The 24,143-nt window shown below is 42.5% G+C and overlaps 1 protein-coding gene across 1 annotated transcript; it reads right to left on the bottom strand.

The window, feature by feature from the left end:
• Positions 1 to 212: 212 nt before the first annotated feature.
• On the bottom strand, positions 213 to 8,466 carry lhx1a (LIM homeobox 1a). The gene is made up of 5 exons (XM_030067312.1): positions 8,297 to 8,466; positions 6,012 to 6,235; positions 4,740 to 5,023; positions 1,950 to 2,115; positions 213 to 592 (listed from the first exon to the last, which is right to left on the bottom strand). The coding sequence occupies exons 1-5, from the start codon at positions 8,464 to 8,466 to the stop codon at positions 213 to 215; spliced, it is 1,224 nt and encodes a 407-aa protein (XP_029923172.1).
• Between the last annotated feature and the right edge of the window lie 15,677 nt (positions 8,467 to 24,143).

Genomic DNA, 24,143 nt, shown 5'->3' with positions numbered 1-24,143 from the left:
AGAAAGAAAGGAAGAAAAAAGGCCAAAAAAGCAAATGGGAGAATAAATAAATAAATATGACATGACCAAAAAAATGATTTAATGGCGTTCCCCTAACCCCGCCAACACCCATGCCCCTGTTCTCAAACCCCCACCCCCACCCTCAGTCCCCACCACCACCACCACCCCCTTCGCTACTGTATCTCTCGCTGGTCGAGTCCGCTCTCTTAAAGCTACCAGACGGTGCCCTCGTTCATTTCCGAGGGGGGGTGAGACAGGTGGTTGTTGTATCCGCTGCCGTTCAGTGACAGTGAGGTAAAGGGCGGACTCGGGCCGAACACCTCGGAGGAGATGCTGTGCAGGGGCCCCGGGATGCCGGGCTCCGGGCTGGGAGAGTCCCCCGGGTGGTGGGACATGATGTCGGAGAAGCGCTGCACCTCGCTGGAGGGGTGGTGGCCCGGCAGGGGGTGGTCCATGCCTCCAAGGGGGGTGCCCGTGGGGCCCGAGGAGGGCACGAAGGGGAGGTCTACTGGGGTCTGGGCCTGTGACGACGGAGGTCCCTGAGGGAAGAAGTCATAGTTCCCTCCCGGGCCGTAGTACTCGCTTTGATAATCTGCAGATCCAAGAGAAAACCAACTTTAGCCCTGAGAACAATGGGTGTGCAGAAATAATTTCAGAGATATTGAGGAATTCATTGAATATACATAGCTTGATTTGTATTAGAGAGCGAGAGAGACCCTCGCCGTGCTACATTAGTCACAGAGCACGTTACACTTAAATCAAAACTGCAATTGGGTGGGGAGAACAACGTCGCCACAAAATTAATTAAAATGGGGGCCATTTCATCAGCGATTCTACCTACTGAGACCGATTTTTTCATTTCAGCAGAATATTATTAGACTTTTGCTTCGATGGAAGGGACAAAAGCCCGAGCATAAATGAAATTCTCTGAAAATTATCAGCACAGATATTTCAAAGCATTTCAAAGAGAGAGAGATATCAAATCACAGGCAAATTTAAACTAAATTTAACTGTCTGTCTAATATCCAAAAGGCTATGGAAGAGGTAGACAAACAGCACCAATAAGAGCAGGACAAGAGGTGGTCCAAACACAAAAAATATCTCTGGAGTTTGGATTTTGTTTCAACAATGAAGTCTCCACTTGGAGGCTGTAAGCTAAACCGCCTCAAATGCTTTGCTATTTATCTAAAAACCTGTGTTGTTTTAATTTACAGTGCTGAATGAATATGCCAGAATATCTCAGAATATGTCAGTTTCTGCTCAGAAACCTGAAGTGAAGCACACATGGTATTTTTCCTTAAGGAGGCATTGCCAAGCACACCCAAGTAAAACTGCTTTATCGCTTTATTCAGCACCAAACCTGGTGAGGTGACTTTTACATGGAAACATGTATACTTGGACTCAGAGTAATTTAATAAAGTATCTAAACCTGACAATAAATAAACAAAAAATAAGATAAGGCCACTGATTTGTTACAGCCACAAACAGCAACAGAGAGCAGCAAAGAGTAATTAAATATAAATATTAATAAAAGAGATGAGGTGGTGTACACCCAATTATTCCAGTATGTTAAATAAAATGTCTGAAAATAAAATAGACAAAATATGAATTCTAGCATTATAAAAGTAGGCCAAATAGCAGCAGCAGAACTTAGTGAGACAAAAAAGAAAAGGAAATCTGTAAGATATGAAAATCTAACAGAAGTTATTTTAATATCAATCATTACCGCTGTAACAGGCATGGAAGGGCCGCGTGCCAAATGGAAAAAGGCGCCTTGGAATGCATCAAACACGCACAGGCGCACGCAAACACACACACACACACACACACACACACACACACACACACACACACACACACACACACACACACACACACACACACACACACACTCATCAGACAACATGAGATAAATCCTAAATGGCCAACATAAATGCCGCAGTGCATACCTCCGTAGTAGGAGAAGGGCCCGTTGGGGATGAGCTCTCCGGGCTCCAGCCGGTCCACCAGCGTCCTCATCCGCCTCGGGCTGCGGAAAAACGCGTGCCTCCGGGCGCCCAGCGCGCTCAGCTGCTTCATGCGTCTCTCTTTGGACCGCCGGTTCTGAAACCAGACCTGGTCACACGCACACACACACACACGAACACAGGTCAGATCATGTCATTCAAAACGCGCAATAGGCTCCACAACGTGACGCCATTTTGAATGTGTGTCAATGCGCTGAGCTGATGATGGAAGACGCGAGGGCCCGAAAAAAGACATATTGGAGGTAAAAAGGTGTGCTTTCTGTCCTGGGAGTGAATTTAGGATGTTGTTGGCTGTATGTAAATATGTAAACAAACAAAAAGAGTAAAACTTTTGGGCATGCGGGTCGGTCTTGGTTCTGTCTGTCTTTCTCTCTTTCTTTTTTTGATAGACGTAATAAACCTGGCTATGCAAATTTACCCCACATCTAGGAGAGATGTCTAATTAGGTGTCAAATTTATCCTGGCACCTGGACCGAATTGGCTTTGCTCCTGCAGCTTTGTTATCTGAGCAGCCCAAATAACCCAGCTCTCTGTGTGTTTGCGGCGGGTCTTTTGCGTGATGACCCGGTGCGGCAAATCCGCAGGCCTTGTGGTGTCAGGATTGCGCCTAATTATCATCAGGAGGACAGTCAGATCTAACCTCCCTAATGATCTTTTAACCCTCCATTTACTCCGACTGCAGGCTACAGCAGCGAGGGCTTACAATCTCCAATTAATACTTAATAGGAGGGTTGTTACCAATATATTACCAGGCTCTGGGAGGTTATCATTTCCTAATCTATAGGCTGCCTTCCTTTAATTATGCTCCTCCTTTCCCTGATGCTCATACATATTAGATATCCTACATCGCCACTTTCCACTTTATCGCCATTAATCTCGCAGCTACTATACTGAACCTTCTCTCCCTGATCTGTGGCACAATCTGAGGGGCAAAATCACAACTGGAACAACATGTTATCAAAATAAAGATGGAGATATATATGCTCCTTTTGCCAACCATTTAGGCCAAGGCAAACTGAGGCATTTTTTCTGGTATAGGCCTGATATGTAAGGCATATTTTTTTTTTCATATTATGCAGAAATTTACAACAATAATTGCACATCAATACCTCGGGGCGCACAGCCCATGCTACAAATGTTAAATATTTCGAAATGGTAAAAATAAATTGATCACGTACAAAAATATTAGTAATAAGAAAAATACTTAATGTATAATAATAATAATGATAATAATAATAATAATAATAATAATAATAATAATAATAATAATAATAATGATGATGTACAGGTTTTGCCAGTTGTTTGTGTTTGCATGACCTTTGTTTAATTTAGCACCGCCCTGCTGTAATTCAGAGGATGAGGAGACAATCTGAAGACCCCTGAAACAGATTTCTGCCTTTCCACTTGGCTGGAAATGGTCACAGCATGGCTAAATGTGGTCGCAAAACGTGATGGCAGCGCTGTGCCAGGACTCCCCAGCGCTCCCAGCGCTCCCAGCGCTCCCAGCAGCCCGGCGCCAGTTGGCGTGTTTACCCGTTGCGCACGCCAAGAATCAAAAATACCCATATAAATTACCCGTTTCCAAATAAACCTCGGTGACGGCCAATCTTTAGCTTAATGAATTCAATGTGACCGCGCAGTTTGAAAGGGAAAGGCCCTCCTTTAAGAGGGTGAAGGATGTGAGAGGGAGCGGGGAGGTGGAGCTTCTGATGAGGCCTGGCCGCAGCAGGCTGGCAGCCTGGCAGGGACATATTTCCATAAAATATAAGCTGCTATATCACACCTTTTAATGAGTGTGTAACACCCTAAAAAACAGACAAGGTGTGGACCCACCTCCTCAACTTATAAATGTCCCCTGAAACTCATTTCCATAACATATCAGGGCATCTCAACTGTTTACCTGCAATAGATTAAACAGAAACACGTTTGACCCCACGGAGCTGCGTGGGGAGGTTTTAGACGCTGCTGCTTTAGAATTAAATCTGAAATCTGTCTCCATCTAATATTACAGTGGTGAGAGTGAAACCTAGGGTTACAACAGTCACTCACACAGTCTTTCTCTGATATGAAATGATTGAACTGTTCCACATTTTACTGGAGACCCCTTGGAACTCCATCAAGGACCCCTGGGAGTCCCTGGATTCCAGTTTGGGAACCACTGCCACCTCACAAGTATTCTTTTTTGGTGATAAATAATGACATACTGGCCGTAACATTACTTGGATGGCCAGTGAATTAAATTATAGTGAAAGAAAACTATTTCTCTCCCTCTTTCTTTCTTTTTTTTTTTTTTTTTTAAATTTTGATCAATACAACGCCTGGAAACCCCATGAAAAACCTCCCTCCTCAGCGTGGATCCCTTGAGCTGGATCATCTTCCCTTCCTTTGGATGATAGACTCACATGGTACATGGCAAATAAATGAAATGAAATGAAATTGAATGACTCCTAATTTTTTGGGTGCACCCTGTGGAACCCATCAGCCCCTCCAGTTTTAGAGCCACAGCACAATCACAATCCTGTTTTTCTTGATTCAGACATATTGGACATTAAGTTCCCTGAATGACAATAGTCAAATTAAACTACTCCTCATTTTGGTGGTGGTTGAACCCCCAGGAACCCTCATCAAGGACCCCTGGGAGCCTCTAGCTGGAACTCAATCTAAGCATAATCCTTTTGCTGTGGATGATAAACACCCTGGTCTCGCCATTACCTGGATGACTCTCATGTTCAGGCCGGTCTCCTGGGCCAGCTGCTCCCTGATGTGTCTGGTGGGCTTGGGTGTTGCAGCGAATGCTGCCTTCAACGTCTCCAGCTGCTTGGCCTTGATGGTGGTCCGAGGTCCGCGTCGCTTTCCCCCCAGGTTCTGGTCATCGTTTTCAATATTACCCGTTTCCTTGTCAGACAGAGTGGCTATTTCTGAGTCCTTTAGGCCTACATCGTCCTGTAGCTGGTCTTGAGAGTCCGGCGATAGACTTGGATCGCTGCATGCCGTTACTGTGGGAGGATAAGAGAAATTAACTAAGAAAATGCTTCATTTACAGAGCACTTATTTTGCATCAAGCATGGCAGTGGCTGCAGTGTTGGTAAATAGAAGAAAAAGGTGAATAAATTACAGTATGACCTCCAGTTGGTGATCATCAAATGGCAAGCAGCCACTTACATGAACAAAAATCCATCCCATTTTCAGCAAAGCATTGGTTATACTATAAATATCCCTGTATTGAGGAGACTGTATATTCATCACCAGTGAGGCTGTGGTAAACAAAGTGGGGCTGAACTATGACCTCAAGTCAGTAATCATCATAATGTGAGCAGCTACTATGAATAACAATTCAAATCAATTCTGTTTTACAGAAAAACTTGACTTACACTCGTGCACGCTTAAAAAGACTATCATTACATTTGTTTGTTACAGCTTAAAATGAAATATGTCATGAATTGACTTCCTGCAGATGAATTTCAGCCTGAGAAAAAGGTGAGCAGTCCATTCTGCAAATAAACAAAAGGTAGCAAAACTGATTCTTGGTGGGTTTCCCTTCCACACTTCATCACTGAAAGGCTGAAATGAAGAGTAACACTGGCAAAGCAAGCCTGTCTGAGTAAATAGTAGATAAAAAAAGACAACATGACATATTTGTGGGACCAAAAAAAATATATATATTCAGCAGGGATTTACATCGCAGGCCTTAATAGAGAAACGATCCATCCTCATCCCGCTGGTCTTGCAGTAAAAAAGAGCAGGCTTGACGAGAGCGTACTATAATTTCGGGATTATTCTAAGGAAACAATATTACGTTACTGAAAATGCACGTCAAGAAAAGAAATAACTCAATATTTTTTTGATGATGGCGTGTTTTTTTTTTCTTCCAGTTTTTGCTTTTTATGCTGCACAGCCCGGGTCATGGAGACGGTGAACCCACGGCAGGGCTGAACCCATCACATCCATCACAATTTAAGCCCGTTGCGCACACTGGCTCCGTACCTGAGAGGAGGTTGGTGTCTTTTACACTCGTGTTGCTTAGGTAATCGTCTTTGCAAACAAATTTATTCTCGTCTATGATGTAGAGCTCCTCTCCGGTGGAGAGCTGCTTATTGCACATCATGCAGGTGAAGCAGTTGAGGTGAAACACTTTGCTCCGGGCCCTCCGGACCAAGTCGTTTGGAGAAATGCCCTGCGAGCAACCCGCGCACTTCGTGCCGAACCGCCTGCAGGAGAGAGATACGTGGCATTAATATTTTCAGTTTTCTGATTTGCATCAAACAGGCAGCACATTGTTGTTTCATGCGGACTAATGAAAACAGATAATATCACGGTCCAGTTTGGTGGAAAAGAGAGAGATGAGCGGGACGGACGGAGACTAAAATCACAAACAATAGAATCTTTTAAAATAAAAATTTAAGAAAAAAAAAAAAAAAACAGATTTAAACTCCATATATACTTTTTTTTTTTTTTGGTGGAAGCGCCTAATCTACAGATAAAATAATATTTCGGCGAAAAATAAAAGACTAAACTCTCACATCCCGGAAAATTAAAAGCATTTCGGCCCCAGCCAGAATTAACACATATTTTGGAGGAAAAAGAAAAAGAAAAAGAAAAAAGGGAGATTAAATTCTCTATATAGACCCACATAAAAAACGCTAAAAAAGTTTTTTCATAAATTAACATATTGCATACAATTAAAATAAAATGGAAACTATAATCTATACACAAAAAAACATTTGGAGACTATAACTCACACTTTGGAGGAAACGGCTAGACGGATCATTTAAATTGTATGACAAATAATAATATCAATAATAGACTTAGCCTATTGGACGTTTTTTTTCTGTTATCTATTATTAATAATATTCATAATAATAACAATAATAATAATAATGTTTTTCTGTTTTCTACCACTCTTTGCACAGCCTTGAATAGCCCTATAAAAATATAAATGGACAGATGTGCTGATTTTATTTCTGGCCCATTTTTATTACCCACTGCCAGGCCTTTGTCTTATATATTAGTCCAGCTCATTATAACTCATTATCCAGCACTTTTTGGACGGCCAAAGCCACAAAACACATAGTTGCTTTTCCTTTTTGAACCCAATACACAACTTCACTTGCTTTGAAAAGGAGAACTAATAGCCCTGCCATGGGATTTAAACGTGAAATAATGTGTATTGAGTGGCGTGCACTGCTTGTTGACTGCACGTCTGTGATTGCATTGTCTGCAGACTTGATCTTTTCAACTAGTTTACTATTCAAATCCACTTATCACGTCCTCCTCAGTCGGACTGAGCAAACACACCCGGCGCTGCGCTCCTCTGGCCGGGGGTTTGATCCTGGACGCTCCCCGGCAGCCTGAGCGCTGTAAAAACCCAAGTGTGATTTCCTCGATTTCCTTCACACACACCCCCCGCCGAGAGCGAGTGCACACGCGTTTAAATGTGGCTGCCCCCTTTGTTTTGCATAAGAATCCAAATTAACAAGCTTTTAATTACTCCTCCTAATCAAAGGTTATCGCCTCCAAATCCTCATTCACGCCTTCAGGCACGGACAGGTTGGCCAGTGTTTGATATTTCTTTCCAAAAAATAAATCAAAAATAATTTAAGAGAGAAAAAAGAACAAGTCTTATACAGGCCTGTGTGCGCACAATCAATATCCTAACTGATAAATTCTGTTTAATTTCTATGCCTATTTTTCTGACTATTTTTTTCTAAAGCTTATTAATCGACTTTTTCATAATTATTATTTCCTTCTTAATATTTTAGCCTTCTGATACAATAGAGACTTTCTCTGTTTGTTAGGAATCCCCTTGCTCTGTTTGGCTGTTAATAAATAAAACTTATTTAAAAGTACATCATGTAGAAAATGCTCAATAACGCACACAGAATAGCTTGCACGGGAATCGTCAAAAGTTAAATACAAACCAGTTAAAAAGTTGCTAAAAAAAAATAAATAAAATAAAATTAATGCCCTCCCTCCTTTTAGCACCATGCATGTTTGCGGTGTTGCCTTTGCCAATATTTTGATCACTCTTTCATTATGTGAGTGACATTAAAGACAACTGGATAATTTTCTAATTCTCTTTACCTGGTGTAATGTGGCTCTGCATTCAGCCGCTGACATAAAACCGGACAGATACATTCATTAAAAAGTAAATTAAATTAACATATAAATAATAATAATAAATAAATAAATCTAAAAAACACACACACACACACACACACACACACACACACACTGGTGAGTAATTTCGCTGTCACCCATTCCCTGCTTACCTAAAGAAATCATTTTTGCAGTACAGTTTCCCTTCTCGAGAAAAACATTTCTCTGTCAAATTACATTTACACTCGCAGCACTGCACGCACTTGACGTGCCAAGCTCTGTCCAGCACGTTGAGGAGAAACCGGTCCAGTATAGGCCTCTCGCAGCCGGCGCAGTGGACCATGGCTTTGGCTGGGCAACCCACGATGAACCAGACAAACAAATCAACAGCACAGGCCGAGCATTGACCGCTTTCGTCCGAGTATTTGCTTCCCTGATTCGCCTGGAGCTCCCGGGTCAATGTGTTCAGAGAAGCAGTCGATCAGGTGTCACCACAGATTTCTCCCTGCATGCGTAAAGCTCAGCGTCCAAAAGACAGGACGGGGGGTGGCGGTCGCCTGATGCCAAGGCGTCCTCTCAGGTGGGGAAAGCCAAAAAAATAAAAAACAAACAAAAAAAAAGCCTTGCAAAAATCAGTCCTTTGGATCCGCCGCCACGCACAAAACACGCATGCAGATGAATTAAACCAGTGAGAGACAGAAGGGAGGGGGGGAAATATAGATATCAACACAACCCGCAGATCGGCTCAAATGAGAAGACCTGAAAGCCTGTCTGGTTGTCCCGGCGCTCTTGGAAGTGACGCATTGGTCGAGAGAAAGCGACGTGTGCCAGTCAGTGCGCTGGAAGAGCCGTCTAATAAAATGGTTTTAGGGCAATACTGTCACACAGCAAGACACGCATGCCTATAAATAATTCAATGTACTTTGACATGGCCGCTTATCCACTGTTCAGCACCCGTTGAGAAACAAATTAACACACCCCAAAAAGATCTTTTCTCTTAAAAAAAAAAATGGTGTTTTCTCCTCTGGCTCTTGTCGGACGTCCTGGATGTTTGTTTTCTGGGTAAAGCGGTGCTGGTGCTGATGCGCTGGCGGGTCCTGTGTATGCTGGGATGCCCTCAGTCTCCAGTTTACTGTGTGTGTGTAATGCTGGGATGCGCTGGGTCTCCAGTACTCTGTCTGCTCCTAAAGCTCCAAGCCAGCCTTATTCCCAGCCTCCTGACGTCAGGCCACGGCTGGACCAATCAGCACCTCGCCATACCAGCAACCATCAGCCATCCCCATCATAACCCCAGCAAGGGCTCTGCCTGCTATTTATGCCACACTCAAGATACCAATTGTCAAGAATTTCCCTGAAACTGTCATATGTTAGTGAATGTGTTTGGAGGAAGCAGCCGGCGTCGAGCGGGCGAGGAGGAAGAAACGTCACTTTTCTCGCCGCTGATCAAATTGTCTTCTGGGCATGAAGAGACATGAAGGAGGAATCTGAGCAGGTACATATGGTGGCATCTTCGGGATAAAGGAGCTTCTTATTGCATGGCGCACTCCCACTGAATCATGTTGAGGCAAATGCAACCAGAAAATTACGCACAAAGTTGTATACGCATGGTTATTTTTGTCATTTGAGAATCTCTTGGACGTTTTGTTTGTTTGTTTGTTTGTTTATGTTTTAATCACGAATAACACCGCTGTGAAATATGATATATGCTTTATGATATATGATACAGGAATGAAGCTGTCCGCTTTGCACTTGACCAAAACAAACCAACTTAAAGCCTATAGCAAAATGTTTCAGCACCCAAATCTTTTTATTCTTTTTTAAAAAATCTTATTATTTCATAAGGCTATATTGAAGATGTGCTATCCCCCCCCCCTGCACCCGCCACCCCCTCCGTCTTCCTGCAATATTACCGGCTGTCCTGTGTTTGTGCTTTGCTTTAATAACGATTTCCCTCGCTGTTTTGTTTTAACGCGCTGCTTTATTCTCTGTAGTGTGGTTGGAAGGAAGGAAGGAAGGAAGGAAGGAAGGGAGGGAGGCGGATGTGAAAGACAGAAAGGCTCTAAAGTTGACAGGTTGTGCCGCTCAGCCCTTCAGGAGCTCATGGGCTAAACACCTCGGACGATTCATTAGGAAAGTCCAATCCACTTAGCCAGGCCAATAACACTATACAGGAGGGCGCTTCAAGAGCCCGGCAGCCCGGTGGGTTGTTTTAGGCATTTTCAAGGGATAAACGTGTGCAGAAGTTTTTGTACAGTAGCTCCTTGCATTATTCCTTGGCTCTGATCATTTCACAGGCCTCTCTCACACTTGTAACATTTAAAAAAAAATAAATATACATAATGCTCTCTGAAAATATACTTCTCTATTATTGGGAGAAAAGTTTCTAGGCTTGTTGAACAAATTCTACTACCCAACATTTTGCTATGAATCCAGTCTGGAGTGTTATTTAATTAATTGCTCACAAAAATGTTTTATTGTGAACTGTAAGATGATAGTTAAATAAATCAAATCACAAAGAAACGTTGCAGTTGTCTTTGTTGCAAAAAAAAAAAAAAAAAAAAAAAAATGTTAATGAAGAAATAATCGGGAGATTGATTAATGATTAGGTGATTGGTCATTCTCCTGATTTGGGATTTACATTTTCTGACCACTGACAGGGAATAAGATTTGTTTTGTTTGTTTGTTTTGGCTATATGGGACCCCCCCCCCACCCCAATAACAAATCACGCACTGCGAAATGTAAGCAGGAAAACGCGCTTTCCAGTGGATGGAGCAGACCCGGGGACACCCAGGTGGGTTTTTTTCTTTTTACATTTATTTTCTACCAATAGCCCGCCAGCATCCTATTCTTGCATATGGGCTACTTCTCATGCAAAACGCCCGTCCCCGTCCAGCTGCCTCCCCCTGCGCCTAGGGAGCGAGCGCCTCTTTAAGACGACATGTGTTTTGGGATAAAGAAAAAAGAGAGAAGACTTCGATCTCTCTGTGATTTTTCAAAAAAATTATATGTATTTTTTTTTGAGAGACTCGTTTTCCCGTCTCTCCATCCTCTACCTCTTCATCTTCTCCAGTCCTTTCCCTTTACAGCTCTCTCTGTCTTGTTTTTTCCTGTTTTTGTGGATGATGGTGCGTTTGAGCGCATTCAGTGCATCTGCTGCGCATGTGGTTGTGTTTCCATCAGAGAGAGGGGACACTGAAGGAGGGTGCGAGAGAGAGAGAGAGAGAGAGAGAGAGAGAGAGAGAGAGAGAGAGAGAGAGAGAGAGAGAGAGAGAGAGAGAGAGAGAGAGGTCAACTGGGCGGTTCATAAAAAGCCTAAACTGATAGAAATACTGTCCAGTTTGCATGCACCGAAAGATAGGAAATGATACCTTCTTCCTTTTTCATTAAAAAAACAATCAGTTTGTTTTTTCCCTCTGCACAGAATCTGCAGAATAATTGAAAATAATCCAGAATCCTGCAGCCTGTGTGCTCTTCCTCTAGCTACAAACTTGTAAATGCAGCTGTAAACAACAAAAGTTGATGTTATTTCCATGTGTAGCAGATAACTTGATAGTCTGTCAGTGGGGATAATCTCTGCCTGATTTAGAATAAGCCACAGAAAGAAAAAAAAAAGCCAGCTCACAGAGGCAGATTAATCCACCAATAGAAGGAAATCAAAATATAGGCTATAGGCTTAAAAATATCTCAACTCCCCTCCAGGCAAAGACACTATTAAATGCAAAAATGCTTTAACCTTACCACTGTAATCCCTTACTACCAATATATTTTATTGTCACCCATGCCTTTTTTTTTCTTCCTTCAGTTCACTCTGCACCTAGAAGTTGTAAATTCTAATTTGATGCAGCATCTATCCTCAAGTTGAAGAAAACAAAACTCCCTCCCCACCCCGTCTTTCTCAAAAAAAAACAACCTCATGACAAAGAAAGCCGGGCTGTGCATGTTCTGCTTTTAATCTTACAACGAAACATAAATGGAGTTTTGTGTTTTTTTTTTTGTTTTTTTTTTGCAAGAGGAGGCCTTTCAGGAGGGACAGAATGCTAGGGAGCAGGACGGGGTATAAGGAAGTGGATATGCAAATATGTCCAATTCAACTTCTGTTCTGGGAGCCTTTAATTTATATCTGATGCTTCGGAAGGCAGTTTCATTAAGTGGCATTTTTTTTTTATTTTATAGGCAAGCTTTTGGAGTTGAATTATAGACAATACAAGAGGGGGGATTTGATTTTACATTTAATTTTGAATGTGAGGCTACCCAGAGTGAGATTACAGGCTATAGGTGCTTTTTTTTTTTTGTTATCAGGGCCTGTGGACTGGTTAGTGTTGTAAAGCAGCCCAGGAGATTTGGGGTTTATGAAGTGCAGACAAGTGAACTGGTACACTGCGAGATAATTAATCTGAGATAATGAATGAGGCTGTGAAGATGCATGCAATCATTAATTCTAATCATGACACGTTTATTTGTCTCCTCTCTCCTCCAGGCTCAGTTAGAGACACAATGTCACTACACAACAATGTATGGGGGGCACGGGTAGGAAGGAGGACTAGACACTTGGGTCTGGAGTGAAGACTAAATTCTGAAACAGGTGATTAGATGGGCTGTCACCTGACCGGGGGAGAAGGAGCACAGACTGGGGAGGAGATAGCAGAAGTCTGCCTGCTTCCCGGGTAGTTTCCCGTGGTGCTCAGGCTGTGAAAGCCGGCCTGTGTGACCTTAACCCGGGCCAGTGAGGCCGAGCAGGCTGGCCGGGGGGACAAACCGTGACTCCGGTAATAAAGAGAGAAATATCACCCCCGACTGGAGCTTTGATCAACTGAGTGTACCGGGGACCGGAGGGCGATGGGTGGGCGGGGGAGGAGGGGCGGCGGGTCGGGGTTGGGGTTGGCTTGGCTCTATGCGGTCCTCATTCCAGTCTTCATTTACAGGCCAGGATTTTTTTTTTTTTTTTTCAAAGAGGGGAATTGTCAAAGAGAAGCTTGCTTGCATCCCAAAAAAGCACGTTGATGATTCCAGCCTGTGACTATAAGAATAGGATCTTATTCCAGTGAAACGGGATACTTTTTTTAATTTAAATTTTTATCTTTTAAAAAATATATGAAATACCTTTATTCACATGTATAATTAACCCTTAAAAGGTAGATGAGAAAGAAAGAAAGAAAGAAAGAAAGAAAGAAAGAAAGAGTAATTAAAATTTCCAAATATGGATTTCGAAGTAGGCTAAATTGTTTCTCTTGCTTGAAAATATGTCGGCGAGTTTGCATGCTATGATTTTGTTTACAGAATCTGTTTAAATAATAATCAGCGTTACACAGCGGACTATACCACCAATTTCAATAAGAAGAATTTTATAACGACAACAAAACAAAACGTATATTAGCCCATATTTATTTGACTGCTGCTATTAATTCATTCTGAGGCGGGAGAAACTTTTTCACCACATTTAAGAAAAATTAACGCTGGATATTGGCAGGGAATTAAACTGTTAAAACGACAACTCGGGAAAATGCGTGGTAATTTTCAGCACGCACCGACACATGGCTGTTGTCACACTGCGCACTGTTTCTCCCCTTTAAACGGGCCTGTTTAAATTTGATCAAGTCCATCAGGCCTGGTGTGTGCGCTGCTGGCACGGGACCAGCGCAGCAAAGTCATTCAGATTAGGTGCAAAGTTCACCGTGCAGCATCTTATTCATAGGGGAGGGCGGTGGGTGGGTGGCTGCGGAGGGGCGCGGGAGGGTGTCCCATGCAGCTCAGCCTAGGCCAGCCCAGCCCAGCCCAGCCCAGCCCAGTCTGTCAATCATTCACCACGGCATTATCACACACACCCAGGACCAAAATCCAGCCCTCCATCCATCCCGGCGCATGGTGCTCACACAGCAGAAAAGGCCCTGACAGATTGGGAAATTCAAAGTAATGGTGTAACCCAAACAGCACACAGAGAACCCCCCCACCCACCACACACACACACACCCTACCCCCCATGCTAGGAGCCGCAATCGACTGCCTTGTGTCCTCCCGCCTCCTCCTGGATCAGCAGCGAGCATATGCCGATGTGAAGCCCAACGTTGGATTATTGAGCAACTCTACATTAAACATTATTTTTCCAGACTTTTTCCCCAAACGTCGAGCTTCTGCTGAGAGAAATTCAATGGGATTTATAGATCATCTTCCTACAGCTGTCCCTTCTCACCCCCCACACACACCCCACACCCCCATGCCACACACACACACACACACACACACACAGCCGATAATCAGAGGCTGTCACCATAGAACAAGGGCAATGTTTTTCACAGGAAAATAATATGATTTCTTTATAGGAACAAATAAGACAATTGGGACCAAGGCACGACCCCGTCACCACAAAAAATAAAGTCCCAGTGACTCCCTCCAGTCATCTTCTTATAACACTAGGTGGCGAATTCAATCTGGATAAAGCGGATGCTTGGGCTTTGACACACCATTACTAATTATTATCATTATTACAGTCCGTGTTCATGATTCTAATTTATTGCGAGCATTCTGTCAATCCAAAGCTCCAGGACACAATATGGCCAGCCATTTCCCCTAAGCTTTATTCCAGTCCCTTGATGACATTTTAGAAATAGAGCAGGCCAAGGCTATGGCTGTATTTCATGCTTGGTGTAGGCCTATTAATCAGTCAGTATGGAGCATTTTCTGGAATTTGACTGATGTGTTTTTGCTCACAAGACTGACAGCCGATGTTTTCCTGCTGCTATCCCGAAACTTTTACATTTTCATTCCATTCAAAAGATCCTCCTAAATTAGTATCATGTGTTTCCTGCAGATTTTTAATCGAGTCTGTGTGGAAAAAGCTTTTGAAACCACATTTAGAACACGTTAACTCTCTACTGAAACCTAAAGATAATGACTAAAATATTCACTGGTATCCATGCAGAAATAAACATCATTTTCAGAGCTCATGATCAGTGCTGTAATAAATATGTAATTAATCAAACTGCATCATATCCATATCAGAGATACCAAGTCCTTGTATTTACAGAAGACACGAATAATAGCCCTAAATGCATGCAGTGGTCAACACCTGCTTTTAAACACCCCCTGCAAAATCAAGAAGAAAAACTGCCTTTTTATTTTCCTCACAAACAGAAATGAATATGAAGTAAAAGAGAAGCAAAGGACTGAGTGGGTTTTCAGCCTCTCCAGCAGTTCCTCTAGTTTAGATTAATGGTACTCCGCGCTTATTCTGCAGTCGGGGTGAAAGGGCTAGGATCACTAATGATTATAATATAATGTGTGGCGATAACCACTCCCTTTGAGATATTATCGCCCGCTGGGCAATGCTCTGGGGACAGGCTGCATGGCTGGGAAGCGGCAGATAGCTGCTGCTGCTGCTGCACCGAAGCGGATTTCTGCGCTCAGAGAAGCCCGCAAGCGCATGTGGAGCCCTGGCCGCTCCCTGATATACCTACATTAAAATACAGCAGGCGAGACACGGATCTTGTTTCCCCTCGCAAACAAGCCTCTTTTATAATTTTAGAGGAATGAAATGTTCATATAGGACGAGACCAGTGTGTCTAAGGGCACATGCACCCTAACAGGACCAAGAATATCTTACAGGATTACCGCTAATACTCACCCCAAAATAAGGGGTTTGTATGTCTTTTTTTTTTTTTTTTTTTTTTTGGCGAGGCAGAGGCTCAGACTCACCCCTGATTTCTTAGAATAAAAAGACACGACAACAAAACATCAAAATGGTGAATACTAATGAATAATACGTCATTGTTTTTCTTTTTCTTCATTCTTCTTCTTCTTTAAAGGATATTTAATATCCCTGATGCTGAGTTGGAACAGCTGTCTGAAAGGGTTAAAGAGCAAAAGCAGTCTTCAAGGGTTCTTTGGTTAGAATAACGGGTCTATATATTGAACCATAATTACTCAAACACTCTTCTCCATTGTTTAAAATACAAAACAAACCTTGTTAACCAGAGTAAAGAAGCCAAGATGGTTCTTAAAAAGTAATTTAATATAGTGTTAAGAGGGTTATAGCACAATAAAGGCTTCTGCTGTATAGTAAAGAGCAAAGACCCATTTTCTGGTGATATATAGAACCATTTTTGTTATAAGTGTAAAGGCCTATATTGCCTGCCACATACTGGTGGATGGTTTTATTCCCCTTATCTTACAGAAGAGGGCTTCATCTGGAGCTTATGGGAAGGGATCAGACCATTCCATAATGTTTATTTAAAGAATGTTTTCTTAAAAATACAAGATTTGCTTAGCTACACACACAAGGACGATTCCAAGACTTTTTAATGAATGCAAATTTGTGGTTTAGGCCTAATTATTGGAGTTAGAGCTAGAAGGAGGAATTGAATAATCTGTGACCTACAGCTTTTAATATCAGTCCGCTGAATCAATACAGAGAAAAATAAACCCCTGTACCAAATGCAGTTACAGGCCTGAAAAATAAGCGCACGGCGGCCAACTGACCGAGACAGGCCTGCAAATAAAGAAGAAAGTCTGTGTTAAAACTTCCATATAAATCTGAAAAGGCCTTAACGGTACAGACGCAAACATATACCTGGGAAATCCCCCTCGAAAAATCACTCTGAAATCAAAGCAAGCATCAGAATAAGAAGAAGAACAACTCCAAGCCAATGATTATTTTCAATAATTTTAACCGGAGTGCAACTTATCCAAAGCCGATTACGCTGGGAATCCCCGCATGATTATCGATATTCACTGATCAATAATAACTGCGCAGTCCTCGTCAACCTCTAGGAGTTTTTTTTTTTTAAAGACTCTGTATAAGCCAGAGGAGGGAGGAGGAGGAGGAGGAAGAAGAAGAAGAGGAGTGAGTGATGCTGGTCTGCGGGACGCGCCGCGGCCAATCCGGCACTATTCATCTTCATTGGCTTTTGTGTGCGTAAAAAGCAAGCCGCGCATAAGGTAAAGCCCGCATCAAAGCCGTGGCTTTATTTTTATATCCAATAGATCAGCAGGCAGACAAAGCTTTATTTTCGCCAGGAGAGAGATATTTTACCTCTGCCTTACGGTTTTATGTTGGAGAGGTGTCAGCCCAGGGAAATGGATGGCTAATGCATAGGCAAAGCGCTGCTCGGCTCAGCATGCTGCACGTCAGCGGGGGCTGCAGGGAAGAGCAGCGGGGATTTAGGGCCCCTGGGGGCCCAACACGGGACTGAGCACCGGGGCAGAGAAATGCATTCGCCATCCGGCCCCGGCACTCAAACCACATAGCAGACATACACTCATTCAAACGAGGGCTAGACCGATATTAGGATTTTGGTGTGCCAGGATTACTCTAGCCAGTGTGTGCATGTGCGAATTTCAGTGGAGAGTCTCAATGCTGATTAACAGGCTGACAAGAATAAACTGGACTTAACTTGTAATTTTTTTTGACATGATAAAGATATATGAAATATTGGTACAAACTATCATCTAGCTGCTACAAAGCAAAAGTAACAGCAGCAGGCTTGAAAAACCCATACTTCAAACCCCACCTCAGACCAACATGCCTGTAACGCCTCCCCATGCAGGACCATTAGCTAGTTATTAAAACCTTATGCACTGCTCACTTCCTGACATGAATGCAGATTTCTTGCTATATACTGCAAAGAGTTAACGAGATTTACAATGCCGCTCAAAACACAGAGCTTCGCTGTCATATTTCCCCTCATGCTAAATAGAAATCTTAAGAAGTAATTGGAATTTACTGCATACCTGAATAACTGCATATAAATAAGCACACATTTCATCGGGGGGTTCACTGACACTGTTTGGTGGCATAAAACTGGTGCATACATTATAATACACAGCAAATAATCTTATTTTGCTGGAGCCTTTGCTACATGCTTGGGATTCCGTCCAAATTACCAAGGATTCAAACAAGCGTTTTCAATTTATTAAACCTATATGGGCAACATTTCATTTTAATGGGACAATTTATTTCTGGGAAGGGATTATCAGGGGTGGTTGAAACCATGGCAGTCTGTAAATCTGACAGCATTCATCTCATTTAAAAGCCAGCCTTGCCTTGTTTAGGCCTGTTTCAGTGGACGAGCGTTCAGGTGCCAAGGCCTCAACCCTCTTCCTGTTCCTGCTACTCCGAGGCAAAGACTGGCTCGTTGACTTTGGCCATGTCTCCCAGACAAATTCCTCAATTCTCAACACCTTTATGAGTCTGCATGTGCTTACCGAATTTGGCGGAGGACGACACAAATCCTCCGGATGGGATTGGCAGTCATGCCCCGGTCTCTCGGCCCGACACGCTCAGGATGTAAAGTGGCCGTCGATGGCGCGACCCCCCGGTCGAGAGGGCTCAGCGGATTTGGAGATAATGACATTGCCGCCTCTATTAAGATTCACATTAACCATTTCACCACGCGACCCCGTTTCCCTTTGTCCTAGCCCTTGTGTCAAAAGCCTCCCAGCTTTTACGGTGCATATGGTAATATTCAAAGCTGGCCAAACACCCCTGGCTGCCCGCATCCGCATCAACCTCTATTCCTGGGAAGGACAAAAGGAGGCTGGGGGAAGATAAAAAGAAAGTTGTCTATATGCAAAGAATACAGTAGGAAAAAATATCCCACTTGTTGAAAGCAAACCCCTTAACATTCATGGAGCAAACTATTTGGCGGCAAATAGATCCCCGATGCCTGCATTTGACATTTTCCATATTGGAACACACACCTGCTCTCAGCAATATGACTTGTCTTTTCTTATTCATTGACTGAAGGATGCCTGCACCAAGTGACCTCTTTCTCCCCCTCTCTCTCTCTCCCCTCCCTCTCACTTTCTCTCACACACACATACGCACATACACCAACCCCTAGTTGTCTCCCCTGCTGACTCCCAGAGCTGTGACTGTGGGAGGGAGGCCAAATTGTTTGTCTCTCCCTGTGTTGAGGCTCTACGGTGGGGATGAGACCATGAGAACAACTGCTCCCTGTCTGGCTTCTGGCTGATGGCTCCATCAGGTTAGAGCAACAGGGAGTCCGACACCAGTTGAGGTTGAATGTGTGTTTATGGATGTGTGTGTGAGTATATGTGTTTGAGGGCGAGGCAGGGTGATCTTTCCAAGTGTCAAGAGTGATGTTAGGTATACAATCAAGTTGAGAAGTTAAAGGAGAGGTTATGGCTTCCACATGGATTTGTTTGCTCCCACTCTATATCGAACAGAACAAAAGTTTCAGGTATAATCTTTAATAAAGTTCAAATAACAAGCAGCAACATTTCCATGCAAAGAAATACTTGCTGTTTGAAATGAATAGAAGGATGGGTAGTTAGCAGTGCTATCTAATAGGAACCATGTTTACTATGGCAAGAAAACTATGGTATTACTACCGTACCTTTTAAAAAAAAAAAAAACATGCAGTACTATGGTTAGACAGTTACCATTGAGTGCCATAGTAAAGCCCTGGTAGTGCCATGGTTAAGAGCATAGTAATCATAGTTACCACAAAGTACCGCAGTAAAACTGTGGTTACTACATAAAACACATAGAAAGTCATTGTGAATTGAACAAAGAAAAGAGTACCACCTACAACAACTCAAACTTCATCGCCAGGCAGGAAAATGAAAACATGTTGCAGTGGCCTATCAAACACACTGTTTGACTGAAACTTGATGTCTCATCACAGAAAAATGCATCAGCATCTAACCTGTGAAAGCGTGTGGAGGAAAACTTAAATTAACTGGACCATTAAATATTGAAAATGCTTAAAAAACACTAAAAGGCCATTTTGACCTGAAATAGCAGGGTCAGCACAGGTGTATTAATTAAGTTTCCATTTATATCTAACAGAGCCAGAGTACTGCTATTGTCCATGCTGGCTCACTGGAAAGGCTATGGTACATTGAAATGGAAGATTAATATCATTAGTAACATCTGAGTTTACCCTGCTATTTCAGGTCAAAATGGCCGCTACCAGTGTAAACCAGTGGTTTACACTGGTTTCCATTTGCCTTGCTATCGATGAGCTAGTTAGTTAACTTTCCTCACTAATTTCATGGCTAGGCTACTAGACAAGAAAAAAACAACTGTAGTCTAGTAATGTATGTATCAAGAGTGTGTCACAGGTTAGATAAAGATAGTAAATGTCAAATACTATACTTTTTCCATATATCTTTCCATACAGGGAAGATAACATGTTACTAACAGAGGTATTACATGCTCTAATTTATGTATTGGCTTAGTTAACCTTAAACTTCTATTCTTTTTCAAGCACCTTTAATATCAGCTTCTTTTATTCTTACTGAAGTGGCTGAAATTTTAAATCTACTCCAGTAAAGTTACAGGAAGGCAGCACTACTTGAGCTCCATTGGTTTGGTAGTCCTTCCACCCCCTCCTCAGGTTGCAATCAACTCCCTACCCCCTCATATCATCTCCTCAGTATTCTCTTTTATTCTGATAGCAGGGATGAGGTAGTTATGCTGCTGCATGGAGCATCCTCCTCCTCTCTGACCTGCTCTGCCTGCAGATGAGTTGAAAGGGTGAGGAGGTCGCAACCTTCCTGGGGGATGTTTTACGACGACACGGCCGGGAAGGTCTGATTTGTCTCCACTGGAGCGTGCTGCTGGCATCTTCACACCCGGGAGAGAGAGAGAGAAAGAGATAAATAGAGAGAGAGAGAGGGAGTGCTTAGAGGAGGAGTGTTGCTGATGGGGGTGTTCGTTGGAGGTTGGATGTTGGAGGGTGGAAGGGGATGGGCTGTAAATTAGCCAGCTTGGCAGGCTGATGGTCAGCAGCGTTTTCAGGGACCGGCACCTACCTTGACCCCTGCTTAGGACGTCCAGCTGAGCCCCTGGGGAGGAAGAGCAAGAGGTGCACTGCAGCTTTTTGTACCTTAAATGTGACCCTGCAGACCACCAAAATCAGGCCCATGTAGTAAACGCACAGCTTCTTGTCTTGACTTGTCACTCCAGCTTCAGAGCATTTTAACCAGGTTCTGGCCAATAAATGCTTTCAAAGTCTAATACTGATACTGATATATTCCCTTTTGTTTCTTTTTTAAAATTTATTTAAACTGCTCCTAACTTTAAAAACAAATACAATTTTATGTCTTGCAGAGTGAAAAAGTCTCTGAAACACCATTTGGAATATAGGACACTGGCAATGAAGCTCATTTAATAAAATCACCTATTCCAGCATACTCAATAATACTGCAAATATATAACCAAATGCAGGTATATCAATCAATCCAATACTCCTTTTAAGCACTTGATCTTTTTTTCCTGATTCTTTAAAGGTGCACTATGCAAAACTGAGGGTTGATTAAAGTGAAGACCCTTTAAAATCAACTGCCAAAAATCATAGAATAATCATATAATTTATCAGTGAGTCAGGGTGACAAGTCAGTTGCATGATGCACCTTTAATCCCTTCAACTCTGAATTTCCTTAATTAGCGTCAAAGTTGGAAATTATATATCCCTGCTGGTTGCTTCACATTTATATTGAGCAACATATTCAAACCCAAGATGCCATTGTTTTACATCAGATGTTTTTGTGCATCATTTTACACACATTCAGCACGACATATTTAGGCTCTTTGCAAACCTTGGGATGTCAACTAGAATTTAAAATAAAGTCCTGCAGGTTTGAATAAAGCTCCACAACTCTGCCCCTCCAAATGGGAGCGGCAGAGTTGAAGAGGTTAATGTTGTCAAAGGTGGACACATGTCACAAGATAAGATAAGCAATCATCACTAAAGCCCATGTTTATTCTACTGTTCAGAGTGTGTTTTGCCCAGGTATGTCACCTTTGAGGGTGGCTATATGACTAAAGGTGCACATATAGCCCTAATCAGAGGCCATTTTCTGTATCCATGCATGTGGATAACCCATCTCTCATGTTCATAAAAGTGAAGCACTGGCCAGGGCACAGGCCTGGTTTAGAAATTAGCAATCTACATCTACCAAAGGGGGAAAAAAAATCCCAATATGTAGCAAATTGGCTTGTATTAAACAAATTAATCCCACGCATGGCAATTCATCGATCTGCTGTTTCTCTGTTGCTTATTTGCAACCATGAAGCTCATTAATGAAGAACATTATCTGAGTCACCCCGAGGTCTTTTGTTATAGGCGAAGAGTGAGTTAACAAGCTACAGCGGCAAAATCAGCTGTTTTCCTGGTGCACCAGAGAGACGGAGAGAAAAAGAGAAAAAGAGAAAGAGAGAGAGCCTGAGATCCTGGCTTAATTTGCATGGAGTTTGCTGGAATGCACTCCCCTATGGGGTACAGGCGGGAGAGTTAGCACCCTGCACCACGGAGCCCCAACACACTCTAATAAATCATGTAATCCCTGATACTGGAAGACAAACATGGGAGCAGATCTAATCAGGACTTGGGAGAATCCTTTTATCTGGGCCCATCGCTGCCTGGTCACACACAGTACACACTCCCGCGCTCCTCTTATGACGAATACCACTGAAATGGCTGTTGATAGTCATCGATGGATAGGAACTGAGGAATTGGGGTGGGGGATGGAGGGGTGGGGGGTGGGGGGGTTTCTGAGTACAGTCTGACTGATAGGAGTTTTCAAAGGCCGATATGAATAGGCCTACCTATATTTTTCGACTTAAGTCACCAATAGCTGATGTTTTGTGCTGACATCCCTCTATAGATGACAATATGTCAAAAATGTTACGAGTATTCAGTGTTTCCTCCATAATTTATTGGTGTCTGAGTGGAAAATGGTCAGAAACAGCATTTAGACCGACTACAACTCTCCACTAAAACTCAGCCTAATAAAATCCTATTGGGTTTGCAGCTCTTTAAACGACTATGCCAAGTGATGCTGCATGTTTAGCATAATAATTATAAAATGTATGTACTTCACACTTCTTCTAATATTTTCCAAAAGCAAGCATATTTTTTAGAACTCATTTTTCCTCCCTTTTATCCAGCCATTAGTTTCTATTCATTCCACCACAATATGAAAATGAACTTTCAGAGACTTCAAACTTTCTTCACATCACCGTAATAAAGTCGTCCACGTTAGTTTTCCTAAAAGCAGCAGCACTGTTGTGTTTTTTAGGGCCCGAGCGCTGGAACAGCGCGAAGCCCTATTGTAATTTTTTTTTTTTTTTTTTTTTGGATGATTTGAAACTGAGCAGAGTGAAGCGGTCTCTCTGTCCAAAGCCGTTACAGAAAAGTTTACTTTCCACGGTTCCACAGTTCTGTGATTTATCAATGGCTACTATGCTGCTATTAAACAGAACATTAAAAGGTACCAAAAATTCAACTTTGAAATGAAAGGGATTTTGATTATATGGTGTGAAATCCCCAGCATGATTTGCAGAATGGCTTGTTGCAATGTAAAATGTAAGGAAAAACAGGCAAAACATTCATCACAATCGCTGGTATGGTCCTTTAAGGCCCCAGACACCACCTAATGGGGTACTTTGCTGCCTTTAAGAAAAGATTTTATTTACAAAAACCAATGAACGATTCAATTAAGAAAACTCACTGTGCAAAGGAAAGGAGATTTCACTGCTGCGAGTGTTTATGCTGTGATCAGAGAGGAACCACCATCACATCAGAGAGGCACGACATGGCCTGTCAATGTAAAACATCTGATAAAGCTTGCACCGCTGTGGAAATCACATGGAAATATAGTGTCAAAATGCAGTCTGAGACCATGTCTGTAGTCATGAACTCAAGACCTGAATAACTTCACAATGCCATTTCAAAGCAGATTCCCAAGCTGGATGGATATGGATGTTTACCATGCCATAATATCAGTCTATGAAATTTTCCCTTTTGTTTGGGCTGATGTTAAATCTGGACACAATACTTGCAATACTTGCTATAGGTTGTCTCAGTTACAGGTATGCAACTGGATATGCCCCCCCCCTTCCCTGCTTTCTGTAACAGTGTGACCCACCATGAATCAAGCTCAGTGCAATTCACTGGGGAGCCATCATCTGGAATATATAGCAGCTCCTGGGTTACTTTGTATTGTAATAGATGCATTGTGGTGGTAAAGAATATCCCAGCTTGTATTCAAGCAGA

The sequence above is a fragment of the Myripristis murdjan genome, chromosome 13, assembly GCF_902150065.1.
Source record: "Myripristis murdjan chromosome 13, fMyrMur1.1, whole genome shotgun sequence".
NCBI lineage: Eukaryota > Metazoa > Chordata > Actinopteri > Holocentriformes > Holocentridae > Myripristis > Myripristis murdjan.
Note: the sequence above shows the minus strand (reverse complement) of the source record. Positions and strands in the feature narration are given on the sequence as shown.

Bases quoted from the DNA above. Each gene is read 5' to 3' on its own strand.
- lhx1a (XM_030067312.1), bottom strand. From the start codon at position 8,466: ATGGTCCACTGCGCCGGCTGCGAGAGGCCTATACTGGACCGGTTTCTC. The intron at 6,236-8,296 runs GTAAGCAGGGAA...TCTCTCCTGCAG, and splicing joins TGCAAAAATGATTTCTTTAG to GCGGTTCGGCACGAAGTGCG. The intron at 593-1,949 runs GTATGCACTGCG...TTGGATCTGCAG, and splicing joins GCCCTTCTCCTACTACGGAG to ATTATCAAAGCGAGTACTAC.